Source organism: Geospiza fortis, unplaced genomic scaffold (assembly GCF_000277835.1).
Source record: "Geospiza fortis unplaced genomic scaffold, GeoFor_1.0 scaffold203, whole genome shotgun sequence".
In the NCBI taxonomy this organism is placed as follows: domain Eukaryota; kingdom Metazoa; phylum Chordata; class Aves; order Passeriformes; family Thraupidae; genus Geospiza; species Geospiza fortis.
The window spans coordinates 598,345-619,434 of NW_005054385.1; the positions used below are offsets into that span (position 1 = coordinate 598,345).

General features: G+C 38.7%; 1 protein-coding gene across 5 annotated transcripts in view; it reads left to right on the forward strand.

The window, feature by feature from the left end:
- Positions 1-19,489, forward strand: part of ELAVL2 (ELAV like RNA binding protein 2) — a 53,009-nt gene extending 33,520 nt beyond the window's left edge. For 2 of the 5 annotated variants that reach the window (XM_031060554.1, XM_031060557.1), the window contains exons 4-7: positions 8,905-9,058; positions 11,513-11,738; positions 16,237-16,275; positions 16,753-19,489. In XM_031060554.1, the coding sequence (XP_030916414.1) occupies positions 8,905-9,058; positions 11,513-11,738; positions 16,237-16,275; positions 16,753-17,083 (750 nt within the window). In that variant the 3' untranslated portion in view covers positions 17,084-19,489. The remainder of the gene's footprint in view (positions 1-8,904; positions 9,059-11,512; positions 11,739-16,236; positions 16,276-16,752) is intronic. The other 3 variants (XM_031060555.1, XM_005425326.3, XM_031060556.1) reach the window with 2 other exon arrangements.
- Positions 19,490-21,090: the final 1,601 nt, after the last annotated feature.

The window sequence follows — 21,090 nt, forward strand, 5'->3', positions numbered from 1 at the left end:
AGTACTTTACTAGATTGATGGTTCAAGTTTGTTCCCCATTAGTATATAAAACTGGAAGAAACTTTGCTGGTTCAGTCACAGTGTGATGTATCCTCACACTGTGACTGAACTCAGTGTAATCCTACTCAGAGGAAACTTACTGTCCTGACCCTGATGTGTGATGCTCTGGATTGAGGTTGTGACAGACACCTCTGATCCACAGCTTCTATACTAGCCTGCACATCATTGGATATATTTTTTGTCATCCCTAAGGGCATGCCACTTCATGTTTTCTTGCAATAAAATACACTGAAAAATATGGATTTGCAAAATGCTGGATTATGGATTGGGTTTTTTAATATTGATAGCAACACAAAATCCAATTACCTATTCCCCTTTTTAAAAGAAGATCCTGTGGAATGCTTCATGGAATACTTTACTGAATTTTTTGCAAAATATCTCAACCAATTTTCAGGTATATATCTCCAAAGCAAGGATTAGCAGTCTTAGTCTTCTCTAACCTGGTGGCTGTTGTATTGCTTTCTGATTTAACTGCATATTAAGCGTGGGTGTGTACTCTGCTGGTATATATATATGAATCTACTTAGGGGTGTGTTAGATATGTGAACCCTATTCAGGTGGATGGTATGCATCCATTATTATACAGTGCCCTTTATTGCATAATTTATGGTTTATTTGCACTGTAAACAGGCTTATGTGTACTGCACATAGCCTGTGAAGTTTGGGCTTCACTAAGTTATGCAACTTCAATGTGGAAACAATCTCATCTTATAAAAGGTAAAATATTTTCTGTGGCTTCTGTTTTGGAAGATGATGCTGCTGGCAAGTTTATCTCTGTTCTATTTAAGAGACAGTAAAAACATGGATTTTTCTGCCTGGAGTGATTTTTCTTCTTACCTGCTTGCTTGTCTGTGACTTTTTTTCATTTAGGGTGTTCTGGAAAGATCAGTTCTTCCCAAATGTGGAAAACTCAGAGAAACAAACTGGTTATGAGAGTCACTGATTTACACATAGGGTTCTGAAAATTGAGTGCATATTCTTTTTTCTTGGCTTTTACTTGGGAGAGGAGAAGTGCTCCATGGCTTCCCCTTCCCTTCGTTAGGGGTTTTTTTAATGAGAAAACTCCTGAAAAGAAAAAAGATCCAAGTAAATTTATTGTGAGATTATCTGAACAGAAATATCTTTCAGTGTGAAGTAAAAGAGTTGTGTATTAACAAGAGAGTGTCTAAAAAGGGGTGGGAAAACAAATGGCCTCTCTGGACTGGCTGAGAGACATGCGGGTGGTGAGTAGGAGGCAGTTTTTAATGTAGACAGGAAGACACAGGACAATATTTTTGACTTTTCTTCATGGATGTTAGGCTGCCTTAGTGATGGACACAGTCCTTTGTGGATTGTAGCTGCCAAGGGGACACTGAAGATGACAGTAATGCTGTGCTTGTTCCTCCCTTTTGAGTGCTTGAAGTGGCAGAGCCCCTGCACGCAGGACCTGGCATTTCTCTTAATAGAGAATGCTGGTGAGACATGTGTAGACATGTATGCAAGTATGTGTTGGAAAGGAGGGGGAAAATAGTTTGTCCAGGCTAGAGGCCTTAGAGTTGTCTTTTTCTATAAGATAGGATTTATAAGGTGGATGTATTCTACTTAGCGTAAAGCTGCTTAAAAGTAAAATTTAATATGGTTTTCCTTCTCTGAAGCTGTTTGGATTTTTGAGATGTTTACATGGGTAATTATGACCTGTCAGGGGAATAGGAATTTAAGGAATACTTTATCTAAATATTTAAATCTGTGGGTTTTCTTCCCACTCCTTTATAACTTTGCATGTAATAAAAATAAAAACAGGCTTAATGTGTGACATTCTTCCAACTTCCTATTGGAATGAATTTGACAAATTCTTTGTCTATAAACACAAGATGTCCTATTTTGCCGTCATCACCCAGTTGACTGCCCTACTGTAGAAAGTTGTGTAGTGAGAAGAGCCACTTAAAACTTCAGTAGAAGAGTGAATACTAAGTGTTCAGCTTTACAAATACTCAAAGAAGTGTTGTATATAGCAAGGAAGGACTTGAAGTGAGGGCTGTGCTGCAAGTTTATTAGTGTTCTTTGAGTCGTTGTCATTAAAACTTGGCATTATGCAATGTGATTTCACTTGGTGTCTTGAGCTACTACTTAGATTTACAAGAAGATTCACTGTAAAGGAATTATGCTCTAGCTTAACTGTTCAGTAGCTGCACCCTTAAGAAATTTTACCAAGGATAGTACTCTTGTAAACACTTCAAAGACTTAATGGAAAATAGCAAAATTCTGAAAAAGAGATGCTGGTTTGATTTCTGAGTTCAGTGCAACAGATAAAAACTATTGAGATTGTTCCTGTCTTCACCACTGATACATGTAGAGAAAAATTTTTGTAGTGTCCCTTTTTTGTAGTAATTCTTTGATTAACTAATATCCTTGGGTAGCAATGAAGTATGCACAAGCTGTGTAAAATCTCTTAAAATACCAGAGGTGAGTGAGCTGTGAAGGTGAGAGAATTAAAATCCACTAGTATTAAAGAACACTGATCTAACGTTCTAAGGATTCGATCTAAGGAGCAAAAGGGGAATCCTGTGTGGAAGTTTAATTTAAATCTAGTGAGTTTCACCAATGTTTTCAGTCAGCAAAGGTTGAGAGAGGCTCTGATGCCAGAACATTTAGCAGTCTTCACAGAGTAATTAAATACCTCAGGACTGTATTCTTAAGGTCAAATTGCACTGTGCTAGCAGACCTGAAACAGAACAATTTGTCTTGGAAGAAATCTAAAGGTGGGGTTTTTTCCCTTAAATTTCTGCAAGATTTACATAAATTAAAATTATGCAATCTTTTAGCTATGTTAAAAAGCTAAAGCTTTGACAACATTTTGATTTTAATACTATACACACATACATTATTTCACTCCCAGGTAAAATTTGTTCTTCACTGAAATTCAAATATCTTCAGACTTTGAGTGTTACTTACCCAGCTTAAGCTGGCTGCTTGTTTTTCACGTAGCTGAATAATATTGAGAGGAGGATTCAGTTCTTAGTGCACGTTACTGTCACTTGCTGTAAGCCACATTATGGGCAGGTGGTTGTTTGTCCATTCACTCAGAGCACCAGGCCAGACCATAAGATGTGCTGTCCTCATGTTTAGCAATCACAGCTTGTTTTCTGTTTGAGCCGCAAGTTCCATGTTGCTGGTGATTAGAGTGTCTTGTAAGAGTCCATCCCTGTTTCTCTGAAGGAGAGAATCCTTGGACCAGTGCAGCTCACCCTAAGGCTGCTGCGCAGCTCTGCAGCCAGAACACTTGAGCAGTTCAGTGAGGTCCTTCCTGAGTTGCACAGGCAATTCCTGACACAGAAATGGAGATGTTAGAAGGGGCCAACAGTACTGTGTAAAGTTGATGGAAGTCTGCAAGCATTGCTCAAAAGCCAAGTATTATGCAAGTAAAAACAAGCAAACAAAAGAAACCCCAAAAGCTAAAAAACCAACAAAAACCTGCTTGTTACTACTAAGATTGATGCTGCATCTTTGTGCCCTACCATCCCCATGCTATGCAGAGTTCTCTAAGAAGGTTGTGGCTTTCTGCATGGATTCAAAATGCTGTAAATGCCAGGCATGGAGATCTTACAGTCTGTTGTTTTGAGAGTTTTTTTCCTTTGTTTGGTTGGGGTTTTTAAATTATTGTTAGTTTACTTTGTTTTAAATCCAGTATCTGTTTTCTTTGTAAGAAGGTATTTATTAATGTAAAACATGGTTATGCTTACTTTTGAAATTATGGTAGTCTTGAGACAAATAGACCTCTGTTAATCTAGCAGCTTTCAAGCTTTTTTGTCATATTAAATGTTGACTCTCTTGTCTTTCATTCATGCAGTAAGAGTTGTTCCAGAAGGGTTGTAAGATATTCCAGTGAGCTATAAGTTGAATGGATGTGTTTTGTGGAATTCTAGATATGTCTGTGGAATAGTGCAAGAGATGCCCAAGTGTTGTGTTTGTCAGAGTCTCTGTCAGTAGTAGAAGCTTCTTAGGTAAAACCTGAGATTTACTCATTTCCTTCAGGAGAATAACTGAGGTCTTGTGTTTAAGATTCTATTCCTGCTTATATTATTAATGTGGAGGGCTTAATATTATACTCTGTGCTCTTGTCCTCCCTGAAAGATAACTGCTTTTTTTTATTCCTAGTGCATCTGAAATTCCTGTGCTCTCATTGTTTGGGCATGAGTAGGGATCAGAATTACGAATGTGTGAAGTACAGGAAAGGTCTTTAGAGACTCTTAAGAATATGAAAAGTAGGAAGTGTTTGGAGACTTGATCTCCTTTCATTTCATATATTTTATTTGTACTTAAATTCTAAGTTGAGTATTTCCTATTTTTAGCAAGATAGTGATAGTTGCAGACTGCAATTTTAAAGTGCTCTTCTGTACTACTCCTTCTAAGGGCAAAACAGAATTGCGATTCTGTGATTGTAGTGCATAATTCCCATATCATGTTTTATGGCAGTGAACTTGATAATTGTTTTTCTTTTATCAGACGCTTATGACTCTGATTTAAAACCATTACAGTATCTTGAGACTTCTGGGAAAACCTCTGCTTTGGTTTCCATCAGTGGCAGGATTTCCAGCTGGTTTCTCTTTTTAGCACATACATACATTTGCTTCCATTCACCAAGTGGATTTTTGGGTGTCAGTCGCTTTAGACCAGATCTTCTGAAAGCCTGTTTCTGGTCTTCCTCTGTGCTACATACAGCAGCACTTTATGAGTTCTTCTTCTTTGAGCAGTGTCCTGTCCTTAATTGGTTATATATCCTGAGGAAGACTTCTTGTCCTAGTCCCCTCAAATATATAAAGACTGATCTTAAGTCTAAATTTGTCAGGTTGGTCCATTCATGCCCTCAGCTGAGTGGCAACAGATGTGGATCCCATGACCCACCTCAGGCCTGTGACTCTGGCATGGGTTGTAGCTATCAGAGCTGGAACACTTCGCGGGGTGAACTAAAACAGGGAAACTCTTCTGATGATAATGCTGAAAGACTGTTGCTTCAGCATCTGTTTTTTCAGTGCATTCCTTATTCTGCAGCAGGCTGTAAAATCAGGACCTTTATGAGATATGGTTGTGTTTATCAGCTTAATCTAAACTTGCAAGTGAGCTGTGTTGAGGTCTTTTAGTTCCACAGAGGTGGATGTAAGTTGCCTTTACAAAGGGCAGTCTGGATTTCCCGTTTGCGCTGTCCACAGAAGTGGGCTGCTGCAGGCTTCCACCATGAACTTAGCATGTACATGTTCAGTAAGGTAGTCTTGTGTATCGGGAAAAGTGGCCTTGAAGTTTTGTTTGGAGTGGAAAAATCCTTATTTGAGGGGACACAGGAGGTGGACTTGAATATACAGCAATGTATTCTCCTGTTTCGGGCAACAACCTGTCACTGGCTAGTGACAGCTGAGACCTCATCTTTGTGGTATGCTGCAACATCTTCTTACTGGAAATCAAATTAAGAAGAGTTCTTGAATCGTGGTATCGCATACAAATCTAAGTGCAAGTTGAGAACACTTGCCTGGCACAATGGCCTCTGAGAACATTGCTGTAAGAAAAAGCAGTATGTCCTTGTTTTTACTGTGCTTGCTGAGGAGGCATACTTGTTCCTAATGTATTCCTTTTCTCAATATAAATGTCTGCTTTGGAGGTAGGTTTTTAACCCATTTTCATCTGGACATACTGGATGGTAGTTTTTTGTTGGAGTATTTTTTCCCCACAGAAACATGTATTCTAAAAGAACTGGACACTACTCTTAAGGACAAGTTGTGTTTTAAGCAGAAAGATTGCACTTGAGCTAGTGAATGTGAATATTTATTGAAATACTGATTTTAGCATTTAGAGATTTCGGATTTAAAGACTTAGAAGACTACATTAAGTAGAGGTGTTTAGGAAGAAATTATATTAAATTCTCAAGTTTTTGAGAATACAAATAGTTTGTATTTGTACTAATAATACTACTACTCTACTAATAATAGGATAAAAGAGCTTGAAGCATGGTACGGAAGTGTCTATAGGTAGTAGCAGATAATAAGAAATTGAAGCATCCACTTGTATGGGCTATACCTCTATATAATTTTTGGTAACTTCTTTGTTTAACCTGCTTTCACAGTTTTCACTTGAAAATTGTGAATCAGTTCATCGTGTTGTTAGGAAATTAAGTATTAAAGCAGTGAAAATACTTAGATTTAGTGGTGGAATGTTTGCACTTCTAGAAACAAGTATCTTTCCTACTAACTGCAGTGGAAAATTTCAGTAAAACTGTTTTTAAATTGGTATATCCAGAATAGTGCTGTTCAATGTTGTAAAGTGTGTGTCATCATTCAATATTTAAAACTGCAGGCTTTCAGTCTGTTTCTTGACTTGCCTTGTGTTCAGTGGTTTTGGCATCATGTAACTGAAATGTTCACCTATTAAATTAGATGTGGAATGAAAATCTTGGCACAGTTGTTAATTCAGTCGATATAAAGTTGTTTAAACAGACTAAATACAGACCTATCAGCAAGTAATTACTGAATGAGCAAACTGACAGGATATAGGTAGGGAGATTAGTCTGGAGAGTCTCTGCTTTAAGTGTGTATCACAAGTGAAATGACTGGACTTTGATGTCAGAAATGAAGAGGGATATACTCTAGGCAAGGTCCTTTTAATAGGAATTTTATACCGGTAATATTTTGTGGTGTCCTTGTTTCTCACTAGTGCTGCTGACTTAAATTACATTGTATTTCTGTGGTTACATGTTTCAGATTTTTTGCCTGACCAGTACTTCTGGTGCTTAGCAAGATGATTAAATATAGTGTACAGATACTGGTGATGAACCACAGATTTTGGTTTAATATGTGTTATAACTGTGACTAATGTGCCCAAATTCAGTGTGTTGCAGTAGTCACTTGAAGGTAATAACAGTGAAACTGGATATGTAGGAATCGAGTATACTGGTTTAGAGTATTGCTTCCATTTACCTGCACTCTTGAAATTATATTCAGTGTAGGCCTTAACTGCTATGTTAAACAATTTGAACTGTTTTTAACCAGAGAGGGCATGAGTAATACTGGACCAGCTGTCATAATGCAAGTGCTCATACTCTCTTACCAGAGGAAAATGAGAGAGTTTTGCAAAAGCTGCTTTGTATCTTGACAGGTACCAGTTCTGTAGCATAAGATAAACTTGCAGTAAATTAGCAAATATTTTGTGCAGGTTTCTTCTCTTCTGATAGACTCTTTGGGAATTTATATTTTTATGTGTGGCAGCATGTGTCCATCAGTGAGAATTCCCCCTTGAAAGACAGTGTCTGCGTGGGTTTGGTAATTCATGATTTTACTAGGACTAGTCCTGTTCCCTAGACAGTCTGTCTCCATTCCTTGGCCTTGAGTCTCCTTAAAATGCTGCCAAGTGAGGCATGGAAGCTTGTTTCTTAAAGAAGGTCAGGGCTAAATGGGCAAGTAGAACAAGTTTGTTCATTTTAAAAGGGTAGCTGTCACTGTCTTTGTTGCTTCGTTGGCTGAATGCAGGCACACTTTACTCTGTTTTCCTGTAACTTTGATCATAGGTCTTTAGCTTTTGTGTGGCTCTCATGTGGAAAGAGCAAGGCAGTGTGACTTACAAGGTTCCATGCTGGATAGCTGCAAGTTTTCGAGGTCAGTCCTCCTCAACCAGCACAAAGGTACCTTGCACAAAGCCTCTGGGTGGAACTTGAAGGATCACAGCAGTGTTCAGGGTACTGCTTGTTTCATCTCCAGCATGTTGTCTTCTGTTTTGCTTCCGTAGCAGTCTTAAGAGTCTACTGGTATGTGCAGAAATGAGACAGGAAGGATTTGAAAATAAATATCAAAGAATTAGGCAAAAAGAATTACAGAATCAAGTTTCAGTTGCCCAGTATTGGCTAACAGTACATGAAGGGAGAGGGAAGGAAAGGAGATAAATCTGACTACATCTTGAGGATCCTTTTTACTTTTATGTTTTGCATAGGTGAAAAGCCTAGTATTTTGTCCTGTTGGAGAAGCACAGATGTTCTGTCCAAATCATTCTTGTAGTAACACCATTTGTACAAACTTCAGTAGGAAGTAGTGAAAGTGCTGTTTTGTAGCATGTGTCTAAAGGTCAAAGAATCTACTTAATCACCTTAAAATATTTTGACTGACATGTCAAGGCATCAGGTAAAATACTTCTGTCCAAAAGGATCCAAGAATTTCCAATAAATGGCATCTGTTTTTAAGGCCTCTGTTGCAGAAATTGAGAAGCTGCTGAACAGGCAAAATACAGGTTGGAGTCCTACTTCTGCCATTCATTCTCAGGCCTGTGAAAGTGATCTAGCAGATCTCATGGATGATTGTCATTATGAGTCATTTAGTAGCAAGCTCGACATGTACAAAAGACACAGCACTTTAAAAATACTTGCAAACCTCTTAAGTGCTTCCAACTGTCTTTCTGTGCCTTTGGCCTACATATCACACTGAAATCTTAATTCCTGATATGTTTTACTGCTTTTTAATGAGACTTCATGGAACATGGGGCATTCTTAGAACTTCTTAAATTTGTCGCTTTAGTCATGCACTTTCTCCTCTAAGATCTGCTGGAATATGTACCTAGCTTTTTCTCATTTATTTGCAAGTACTTTTTATATATGCATTCATGTAATCAGCTGCTCCTCTGTAGTCTAAGTTGCATTCCTTCCATGTTTTGGCAGCTAGCTCCCAAAAAAAAACCTCAAAACCAAACAAAAAAACCCACTGAACTGGCTTTGCAAAGTAACTGTTCTGTCTGCTGTTGGAGATGTTTTTATGTCTCAGAACAGATAACACTGTCCTGTTTCAGCTGGTTTTAAAGTGTTTGTTTTCTAGGATTTTTTATGGTTTTTTTCCTAAGGTTTCTTATGCACGACCAAGTTCAGCTTCTATCAGAGATGCAAATTTGTATGTTAGTGGACTTCCAAAAACAATGACCCAGAAAGAACTGGAACAGCTCTTTTCCCAATATGGACGTATTATTACTTCTCGTATTCTGGTTGACCAAGTCACTGGTAAGTAGGCAGTTTTGCATGGCCTTTCATGGACTCGCAGTTTGAGATATTTCACCTTTCAGTAGTCTTGTCTCTATAATGTATAAAAGGTGTATGTAGGCCAGAAAATGCTTTTTTCTCCTGGAGTTGTTCATAAACATGCATGGACAAAAATAGACTGTGTAGTGTACTGAGCCAGCTTGAGTCATTTCCACCCTGAAGGTGCAGGTCTGAAGCTTGTTTGATGACTTGTAATAAATTTACAGCTTCCATAATCTTCCTTTCCAAGCTGCTGTGAAACTATGAAAATAGTTTCCAGTGCCTTACAAAATGCTATTAAACTTTTTTTTCCTAAAAAGAAAATGGTATGCAGAAATGCACAGCTGGTTCTCTGAGGCTAGGATTACAGAAGCCCCAGACTGTTTTCAAGGCTAACTCATTAAATTTGGGCACACACATGAACTTTGAGTTCCTCAGGAGCAGGTAAGTTCTGTGATTACCCATGCCATAAAGTATAAGATGTAGCAGGTCATTGGCATAATTACAATATGTGTGTCAATCAAGTAGTGGTTGTCAGTGGCACTTTGTGGTTACTCTTCAGACTCAGGATAGTAATGTCTGTGGATTTTTGCTATCTCAGATGGCTGATCTTGAGCATGTTTACAGTTTTCTGAATGTGTGAGGTTTCTGGCAGAAATAAGCAATTGAATGAAAAGCCAAGTACATGACAAGCATTGAATAACATACAAAGAAGCAGGTTTGGAGAGCTCTCCAAGCTCTCCCCCTTCCAGAGCTTTAAGGGCTGGGACAGATTAAGTCATTTACTCACAAAATTATTCCCTGAATAAACTGGGTTTGATTTTTTTTTTAATAGTTGTACCTTTTCAAAGCTGCATATCCTCTTGGGTGGTCAACAGCTTTCAGCTGTAGAAGGTCATTAGGTTTCTTAATTGTCTTATTTTGAAAAGTTTGCACTTGCCAGCATTTGAGTCTTGGCTGACCTTTAGAGGAACTTCTGTGTATTCCTTTGACTTCCACTAAGTTAAAAGAAATCTCAATGTTGACACATAATACTTAGAGAGTATTTTAAAAGGTTGAGTTGTTGAGAGTGTAGAGAGGCCTGGAAAGGAAAGCTAAAGGCCAAATACTGGCTTGTAGATATAGCAGATTTGTGGGACAGATTCCTAGTCTGTGTGCAATAAATAGCTGTTCACAATAGGTTCCTCTATATTCATACATAGAAATAGGTGGCATTTAACAAATGGACCAGTAAGTAAATATAATTGAACTTCTAATATGTGTTAAAATCCTATTCATATTTATAAATCCTCCTATTGGCAGCATCCTTTCTGGCATATAGATTGTTTTAAAGCTTAAGCTTTCTTGCCTCCTTCTTTTTAGTAATTTGGAAGAAGTAGGCTCAGAATGGTATGAATAATAAGGTTGTGACACAAACTGACAGAAAAAAAATGCAAAGTTGAAGCTGTGACATTTGCCTCTTTAAAGCTTTCTTATGCCTGTTCATTGTCACTTTTGATGGCTTAAATCATTGTTTATGAAGAGAATGCATTTCTTGTCATTAATGTCTTTCTCAGTTGAGGACAAATGTTTAACTCATCTGGTTATTCATGAACCAAAATGTGAAAGGGCTCTAAATGGCACTTGAAATATTACAACAAAACACTGATCTAACTAATGTTGGCTGTTAGTAGCTTTAATGTTACTTGGTTCAAGTATGCAATGTAGCTCAATGTGTTTATGTCTAAGACACTTGGAATTTTTGATGCATGATGTTCCTAAGACCTTCCATAAACACTTTTGGATTCCTTTGCATGTTGCCTTTGACTTTTCTATATCAAGAAAAGTTTCCTTTAAAAGTAACACCTAGTGATGTATGGTGATTGACTGAAACGAAGTATTTTACTCAGAGGTCACCAGTGACTGGTAAAACATGGCCATAATTCCCATTATTGCAATCTAGTATGTGCACATCATCATCCTCTGAGCATATTTGCTCTAAAGAGAGCTTCAGGGGATACTGCAGGAAAGCAAAAGCCATCTTTTTACTGCTAGAGAGCAGAGAACTAAGCTATTTGCAGACTTTTTGTCACTTTAGGTACTGCAGAATAGCATGAGCTGACCAGAGCTAACAGTGCAGCTGGTTTGGGTTCATCTCCATCCAACAAAATGGCTTTGTTTCCGAATTCTACTTTGGCTCACTAAATTTGTTTCCACTGTTTTCCCTCAAAGTCACAAGCTCTTTACACAAATGTGTCTTACATCAGTTAAATTAAAAATTTAAATCAAAATTGCAGTAGAAAATTCTTACTTTATGCAAGAAATCAGTTCTGTTAAGTTCAAAGTTATCATGTGTTCACAGCATTCGACCAGCAACTGGCCACACAAATAAAAGTTAATATCCAGTATTCTGGAGTCTGTGAATTCATTACTGTGTGCTTTTTTCACCTTGTGCAGGGGTGTCACGGGGCGTGGGGTTTATCCGGTTTGACAAGCGAATTGAAGCAGAAGAAGCTATCAAGGGCTTGAATGGCCAGAAACCTCCAGGTGGCACAGAGCCCATCACTGTAAAGTTTGCTAACAATCCCAGCCAAAAAACCAATCAGGCCATTCTTTCCCAGCTGTACCATTCTCCAAACAGAAGGTATCCCGCCCCTCTAGCTCAGCAAGCTCAACGTTTTAGGTAAGTCAAATAATGTGCACAAGTATTCTGAAACTTGCATGTTCCCAAAGGCCTGTTTGATTGCCTCCACTCCTGTGCATTCCTGCTTGTCTGACTTCCGTGTGGGAAGGAAACGTGTGAATGTTGAACTTCAGCTATGTACAGCTAAAACAGTACAGCTAAAACCAAAATGCATGCCATCCTGTTGATAGCATTTCGGTGTCTAATAAGCGTGCTTAGTTAAACCAAGGTGACATCTCTCTGTACTCAGTCACTTAAATTTTTTTTCAAAGATTACTTTTCATTTCCTAGGTTATTCTTGATTAATGTGCAAGTTGGTTCAGTTAATATTGACCTAGGAGATACAGTGTTTTTTTCTTAGCCATATGGCATGCCACAGCCAGCTTCCTCTTCATCTAACCCTACATTTTTCCTCTGCATTCTGGCTTTCAGGTTTTTTCCTGTTTAGGTGTCTATGTTCTCCATGCCATACTTTGTCTTTTCTTGTTACAACTTTTCATAATGAAGATTGCTGACATATTTTTTGCATGTGCTTTTTGTGGGCTTACATTCCCATCCTGTTGAAAGTATTGCTATATAGTTCCCTGTGCTGTTTAGTGTATTGAAAAGAACTGATGGTGAGAACAAAGTGAAACAAACACTGTACTATCTACATCCATGAGTACCTTGGATTTTTTTTGGTGATCTTTTCTTCCCTCTCTCTGCCCCTGAACAGTGTGACTGGGTTGTGTTAAATAGTAATACACACAAAGAGTATCTCTGTCTTTTTTCAAGGAAAAAAAAAAGAATTGACACCTTGCTTCAAAGAGAATATACCAAATTTCAAATGCACTGCATTGGCTAGGCTTGCTTATACTAAATATTCAAGAGTTCATGGCCTGCTCTTCTGTTAGAATTTTTGAATTTTTTCTTTTATTCAGCTTTTTGGTGTTATCTGCTGCATCTCACAGGTGTGAGGAGTAGGTGTTCTGCTGTGGGAGAGGGGATAACAAGTTTTATTTACTTTTTTGTGGCTCTTCTTACTATTTCCTAGGTAATAAAAGGGATAGCTTACAACAGTGTTCTGAATATTGCTTAAAAGTAGACTTGCCATTATTCTATAGACAAAGTCTGGGGGCAGAAATTGCAAGATGGACTCAAGTGCATTGTGTGAAATAAGATCATGGGGTTTGTGTCACAAGCTTATTCAACATACTCTGGCAATGACCTGATGTGGTTGCCCCATCTCTGTTAATAGCTGACAGAGGCCTGAAAACTTCTTCAACTTTAATAATAAAAGTGACAGGATCAATACAATGCTTCCTTTTTTTTCTTATTAAGTGAAAACTTAGGCTAGACTTTGAAAAGCAGATCTATATAATTGTTCCTCAGTTTCTATAAGATGTATAACTTAAAGTGTCTTTAAAAATTTTCCAGTGAAAGTCTCTGAGAATATTTCCAGAGTATTTTCAAGTCTTCAAGGTAACTGAAAAATCATACAAGTGATACCATTACTGTATGAAGTCCTCATCTGACAGCCCTTGTAACAAGGAGCTATAAGTGGTGGTGTTTCTAGAACTCTTCACCTTGCTCTCCACCACTCATGTCAGTGACAGTAGACCTCAGTCATCCACACTGTCTACTGCCAGTAGTCAGGTATTTTTTAATTCCCTTTTTCTGCTCTTTTAGGAGTTTAGTAGTTTCTTGTCAGTGTATTCTGCAAACGCAGCTCACAGCAGAGTCAGTGCTCTCTGGAAAACTAAATGAAGAGTACATTTTTTACCTAAGCTTGTATTTTATTGAGTCTTGATCTTTAATGAGACTTCTTCATGTATCTGGGATTTGTCAGAAAGAAATTAAGAGCTTCTTCAGGGTGAACATTTCTTGAAGGAAGCAGGCATAAGAGCAATAAGAGTGGTATGCACTGCATATTTCAGATATTTGCTAGATTATTTGAAGGAGTTTAGAGTTGTGGTGGCATTCTGTAATTGGGGGAAGGTGAGGCAAGAACCACATGGAGAAATCTTGAAAATAATATATATGTGTGTGTATATTATAGAAACACTTCATCCTGTAAAATCATAGCATCATAGAATATCCTGCATTGGAAGGCACCCACAAGGATCATTGAGTTCAGCTCCTGGCCCTGCACAGGACCAAAAGTCACACCATTGCCTGAGGGCATTGTCCAAACAATTCCTGAATCCTGGCAGGCTTGGTGACATGACCACTTTCCTAGGAATCCTATTCCAGTGTCCAGCCACCCTCTCTGGGTGAAGAACCTTTTCCTAATATCTAACTTAAACTCCCATGACACAAATTCAGGGCATTCCCTCAGGTCCTGACAGTGTCACCGCAGAGAAGAGATCAGTGCCTGCCCCTCCTCTTCCCCTCACAAGGAAATGTAGAGTGTGAAGAGACCAGCCACCTTTCAGGCTCCCCAGGCTGAACAAGCCAGGTGACCTCACCTGCTCCTTGTACAGTTTCCCCTTCAGACCCTTCACTATTTTCTTGGCCCTCCTTTGAACCCTCTAATGGCTTTATATCTTTCTTACATTGTGGCACCCAGAACTGCCCCCAGCACTTGAGGTGAGGCTGCCCCAGAGCAGAGCAGAGCAGGACAGTCCCCTCCCTTGCCCGGCTGTGATGCTGTGCCTGATGCCCCCCAGAACATGGGGGCCTTCCTTGGGTACCAGGGCACTGCTGACTCGTGTTCAGCTTTCTGTTGACCTGAAGCCCCGGGTCCTTTGCCATAATTTTCAGTGTCCCACTCCCCAGTCTCTCTGTACATCCTGGTTCGCCCCATCTCAGATGCAGAGTCTAACACCTGGCCTTTTTAAATGTCATCTAGTTGGTGATTGCCCAGCCCTCTCATTTGTGAAGGTGTCTCTGCAGAGTCCCTCTGCCTTAAGGGGAGTCAACAGGTCCTCCCAACTTAGTGTCATTGGCAAATTTATTTAGTATATGTTCTTTAAGTCCTGCATCCAAGTCATTTATGAAAATGCTAAAGAGCACTGAGCCTAAAATGAATCCCTGTGAAATCCCAGTAGTGTCAGTTACCAGTCAGGTGTCACCCCATTCACTCTAACCCTTTGTGCCTGAGCCAGTTGCTCACCCCATCCCATGATACATTTATCCAGCTGTGTGCTGCACATTTTGTCCAGAGGGATCCTGGGAGAGGCAGTATCAAAGGCTTTACTGAAATCCAAAAACATTGCATCAGCTGACTTCCCTTGGGTCACCTAGGTGGGTTATCCTGTCATAAAAGGAAATTTAAGTTTGACAAGCAGGACTTTGCCCTCTTGAAGCCACGCTGGCTGTGATTGTGTTTTTCAATACTTCCCAGAATAATCTCCATAATGTTAACAGGCACTGAAGTGAGACTTGATGGGCCTGTAGTTTCCAGGGTCATCCTTCTTGCCCTTACTGAAAATTGAGGTAGTGTTAGCTAGCTTCGAGTCAACACCACATTCCCAAGATCATGAAAAAAGTCATTGAAAGAGACCTCACAAAGACATTGGCCAGTTCTTTGAGCATTCTTGGATGAATCACATCCAGTGCCGTAAACTTGTAGGGACTCACTTGGAACAGGAGATCCCACACAAGTTCAGGGTTGTTCACCATTCTCACAGCCCAAGACACTGGGACCCTCTTAGCCCATCATCAGCATTAAAGATGAAGGCAAAGAAAGACTTAAACTTCTCTGCCTTGTTTGTGTCCCTGTTTGTGGGGTGTCCATTTTCATTCTGTAACAGGCTGATGTTATTTTTGGACTGCTCTTTGAGAGTGACATTTTTAAAAATTTGTTGTCCCCCACATTGCTGGCAAGCTTCAACTCCTGTTGGGCTTTGGCCACACAAATTTTTTCCCTCCAGTGGCAAGCAATAGCTCTGTATTCTTTCCATATCTACCTGATTTTGCTTCCACTGTCCTTACACTTACTTTTTCTGCCTTAGCCCTGCTCAGCCAAATCAGCCTTTTGCCTCCCAACATTCTGGAATTGTCAGAAGTAGGAACATGAAAAATCTTTTTTTGGAGTTTATGTTACAATAGTTGCTAGTGATCCAAAATACTGCATCTGTCTTCATAGTCATGTCAGCAAACATGTCAGAAACCTTAGTAAAAGTTTTCTTCTCAGCCAGGTTAGTAATGTGGAAAACTTGTCTGATGTGGTCACTGACTGTAACGTTATGGTAACAGTATGTGGTATAGGCTAAATTTGTGGCCATGGTAGACTTCATAAAATGAACTTCTTATGATTTGCTACAAGAATTGTAGCAGCGTGGGGTTTAGATGGTAGATGCTTCTACCTATTTCCCAATAAGCATCTCCACGAAGAATATCTGTTTTGTCTTCACTATCATGTGTAGTAAGGTGCCGTGGCTCTTTCAGTGGTGGTACTTTAACATTGCATGAGGTTTGGTACAGTGTAATGGATGTGACAGTAATATGCTAAATTTCCTTAATCTTAAAAGGTGGATAAGTCTGAAGACTGAACATGTTGCTAAATGTTTTGCAGGTTGGACAATCTGCTCAACATAGCTTATGGAGTAAAGAGGTAATAAAGGATTAGTTGGTTCATAACAACCAAATTATTTTGAAGTATTTTGCAAATTCTTACTTTTCAGTAAGACTTATGTTGGATTTTTGCATGTTGAGACTTCAGCTGAGATTGCTCATTTTGATGCATTTTGCATGAAATAGTCAAGCCTTTTGTAGCAGTTCCATGGAATTCCTGTTTCAAATGACTTGCTAATCCTCACTGGTTTTATAGCATGCTTTCCTTTTGATTTTCTGTTACATCATTTCAGACATACCTAACAGTGTTCTCCCTACTTGTGTATAATTTTTTTACGTAGTATTTGCGCAGTTAGGGGGCAAAAAATATTTTTGATCTTATCTTTCTAGTCTGAGCAACATGTTCATTCTGTGAAAAGCTCTGTATCATTCTCTTCTTTTATTTTGACATTTCTTTGCTGGGGTTTTGTGTGAGCAGCTAAACAATGATTCTGTTTTGCTTTCCCTCATTCTTTAGTAGGTTTCCTCCAATGACCATTGATGGAATGACCAGTTTGGCCGGAATTAATATCCCTGGACATGCAGGAACTGGGTGGTGCATTTTTGTGTACAACTTGGCCCCTGATGCTGATGAGAGTATCCTCTGGAAAATGTTTGGACCCTTCGGAGCAGTGACCAATGTGAAGGTCATCCGTGACTTTAACACCAACAAGTGCAAAGGTTTTGGATTTGTGACTATGACAAACTATGATGAGGCAGCTATGGCAATAGCCAGCCTGAACGGATACCGCCTTGGTGACAGAGTACTGCAGGTCTCCTTCAAAACAAACAAAACGCACAAAGCCTAACAAGTTATTCTCAGTGCATTAATACATGAAAACTATACAACAAAGGCGATTTACAGGAATCTTTATGCATTAGTAAATGCCTTTGTTGTATGCCAGCGTGGAAATGGGGATAAAATGACTACTTAGCATCCTAAGAATATGTGAGATTTTTTTATTGCTACTATTTGAATTAGAACTTCTTAACTATCTTTTGTGTTTGAGTATTGACAAGAGGTACAGGGTTTTTACCTGTCACAATGCGTATTCTATTGCCTTCTTTGAAGAAGGTGGACCTTTTAAAATGTTTCAGCTAAGGGAAGAATTTCTTTTTCTTTATACATGACTGCCTTTAATATGAGTAAATATTGAGGCTTTGTGTAATACTATTTTTTTTGTCATTTCTTGATTTGCTTTGTGTTTGATTTACATTGTAATGCAATATTGTTTTGTTGTTCAAGAAAAGTGTCTAAGTTTACATTTTATTTATAAAGTTATAAGCAGTATTTATTTCATCATCTTCATTTGGGTTGGGGAGTGGGAACACATTATAAAAGCTTATTGTAAGAATACTGGAGAACTTTTCGTAAAGCAGTACCTTGCCAAAGAGATAAGAGCCTCTTTGATGTGGGTTTAAAAAGCATCTATTTTTATAAAAAAAAATAAAAAATTTGGAGAAACTTTTTACTGGTCCTGGAACAAATATTTTGACTTGAATACTTTGAGAAATCTCTTCGTATGACACCTAGTGAGCTTTTAAAACTTACCAGGAAATTTGCAATTGTTGGGAAAAAAATTTAGAAAGATTTATGATGTAGAACTACTTTTGAGACCTTTGTATTAAGAAGTAAAGTCAGTGGGATGCACTGTTGGTTTCATTTTTTGTAATCATCAGTGGAGTCATTGATCATCCTGGTTATTAAGTGATAGGTGGCTCACTTTAATTTGTGATTTTGAAGCAAATGAAAATTTAAAAAAAGAGTATAAGAGCAAGCAGAAAACTTAAAACACTGAGATATGGGGGAAAAAAAATCTGTTCTTCCTAAAGAATTCCCTTCAGATAGAGCTCAAGGTGTTTAGTGATGTACTTGCTATTGTTTGAAGAATTGTTTTGTCTTAAGAAAAGACATCAAGCATGGTTTGTGCAGTAGCAAATCAGCCGAAGTGGCCTGAGTTGGATGCATTAGGAGGTATTTTGAAAGTTATGTTCAAGGCTAACACCTGAGCTTTGTGTAATGTAAATAAGAACTTAAGTTATGAACCTTTCAGCTAATTTTGATTATAGTTTTTTTTTAAAGTTACATGCCAAGTGATGTTCAATTTTGAATGTTTTTGTATAAGATTTTTCTTTGTAAATGGCATTAACATTGTTACTTGAGGTCTGCTTCTGCTTTTCTTTTTTCTTTTTTTTTTTTTGTCCTGAGGACTTGAATTTACAGTGCATCAGATCTGTTGCTATTTTTGTCTGTAGATAGTCTAGCTTCAGCTGTTTATGGTGATGCAGCATTTTTGTTTATAAATATGTTTGTGGTAAAAAAAAAACAAGTATAAACATATGTTTTGAGCAAATTTCCTTACATTTTTCATATGAAAACCATAAATACCTGTATGCTATTGAAGTTTAACTTTGTATGATGCTTAAATCACTATTTGGGGAAATAGAAAAAGTCTTTACCATGTATTGAAGAAATTTAAGGAAAACAAATACAGAATATTTTCTGATTAGCATCTAGCTTATAATTAAATTTTTTAAAAAAAAGCTGAGGGTTTGATGCCTTCACCAGGATGCACTGACAACTATGTAGTTACGTCCTGCTTTTTGTATAAACTGAGATGCTCATATGCTTCCCCTTAGAAAAAGCAATGTTCTATGCATAACATAGTTGTACACTATCTTTGCAGTTGTTTTTGGTTCTTATTCTTTTAAATTGTAGTTATAAAATTTTCAGTATAGTACAGTACATCTACTGTGAAGCGCGTGCTAAAGTGAATAAGCAAGTTTTCATGCTGACCGACTCAATGCTATTCAAAAATCAATTGGCTTCCTGAGTACTTCTTCATTCCTAGGTGCATTTAGATTGTTAAAGCTAATCCTCTGCATTAAAAGTTGTATATAGTATAGAAATCACAAACTTTCCGATGTGGGAGAAATAGTAGCTACATGCTTCTTTCCTATACTACTGTAGCAACTAACGGCATTGATGAGAAGGCATGTAAATTGGGCTTCACTCTACAGTGTTTATCAGAGCACTTAGTAAAATATAAGGCTGGTATTTATTTGAACTTGTATAGTATGACTTAATTCACATTTGTTGGAATAGAGAATATATTCTGTTGGGTATTTAAGAGGTTGTACATGTTTTCTTTTGTGTTTGGATTCTTTGTACTTTTTCATGTTCAGTACATCAATAAACAAAGTTGAAGGGAAAACAGTCTCATAAGCTGGTCTTTTACCATATTTTCCACTGCTGTAATAAGTAAGCAATATCAGTGAAAGGTTTCTGCAAAGCTGTTGAGCTACTTGTAATTTAGGTTAGGATCCTAGTTACCAACAAGGAGGCAAAACAGTGGAGCTGTGTACCAGTTCTGTTACCTTAGAATTAAGTGTAGAATCTTTTCACTTTAGTTTTGCATTAACCACTTAGTACTTAGGCTGAAATAATAGATGAGTGTCATTAAATGCATTCAGTAAAAATTAATTTGCTGTCTGTCTAGCAGGTGCTATGCAGTGTAGCTAAGTGAATGCCCTAGTGTGTTTTCCAAGAGATGAGATAAAAAGATTAAGAAGTATCAGGGACTCCAAGGTGGAGGAAATGCACCAGTTGAACTGTGCTCTGGCCTTCCTGAGACAGGAGCAGACCAGAAGGAAATCCATATCAAGAGCATTGCATAATCTCCCCCTGCCAGGCTGAAGGCAGTAGATCGGAAGGAAGGAGTGGAAGGAGGCAAGTCCTTGCTTGGCACAACAGACAAAAACCCTTCTTGTCCACCTGACCCTCCCAGCTGCCTTGTGCAGTAGGTGTGAGGCTCTGGATGTGGTAGGAAAATCAGTGGATAATTAGGACAAAGGTCCTTCTCCAACAGAAAAGTCTGCCTCCTTGGAATGTGAGTTATGGCCATCACCAGGAAACTTCCTAGCCTGGTTCAGCCATCGGACTCCTACTACTTGTTGGTCCTCCGTGTGCCTGGTGATAAATCTGGAATGCGTAGTCCAGAGGCTGTCAAAAGAGACTTCAAGGTGCTGGGGTGGTTGGAGAGGTAATCAGGGGCACAGGTTGTTTTTCCTCTACTTTTGTTAGGTGCAGGTAGTGACATTGAAAAAAACAGATGGACCCAGTCTTAATACCTGACTCTGCGGCTGGTGACACACTGCCACAATTTTGGTTCTTTTTGTGTAATGAGTTGGCCTCCATGGTCCTGGATGTGATGAATTCAGATGGGATTCACCTTTTTAAAAGGGCAAGGAGGTCCTTTGTCAAGGGCTCGTGGAGCTTATTGATAGGGCATTAAGCTTGATATCCACTTGGGGCAAGGGGATATAATCAGATTTAATGGTGAGAATGTGTGGGCTGACATGCTCTTCCAGTCAGCAAGAGGTGCCTAGAGCCTGGAGAAGGTAAGCAGGTCAGCAGGAGAGCACTTGAATTACAGCATCGGGGAATTCCAGATACTCCAGCCAGAAAGCTTCATAGGGGTCTGGGGCCTAACTCAAATGCATCTATGCTAATGCACACACAGACAGGGAAATAAAGAGGAGGAATTAGATACGTGCAAGCCTGCAGGACTACAGTCACTGGCATCATGGAAATGTAGTCACTCCTGTGACTCAAATGGCAAAGTATGGGCTCCTTAGGAAGGTCAGGCAAGGGAGATGAGGAGGTGGTGTTGCCCTGATGCCAATGACCAGCTGGAGATCATGGAGCCTCACCTGGGGATGGATTAGACTGAGAGTTAATGTGTCAGGATTAGAGGCACAAAAGTGACAGGTGTCTTTGTAGTGAGGGTCTGCTACAGATTGTCTGACCAGGAAG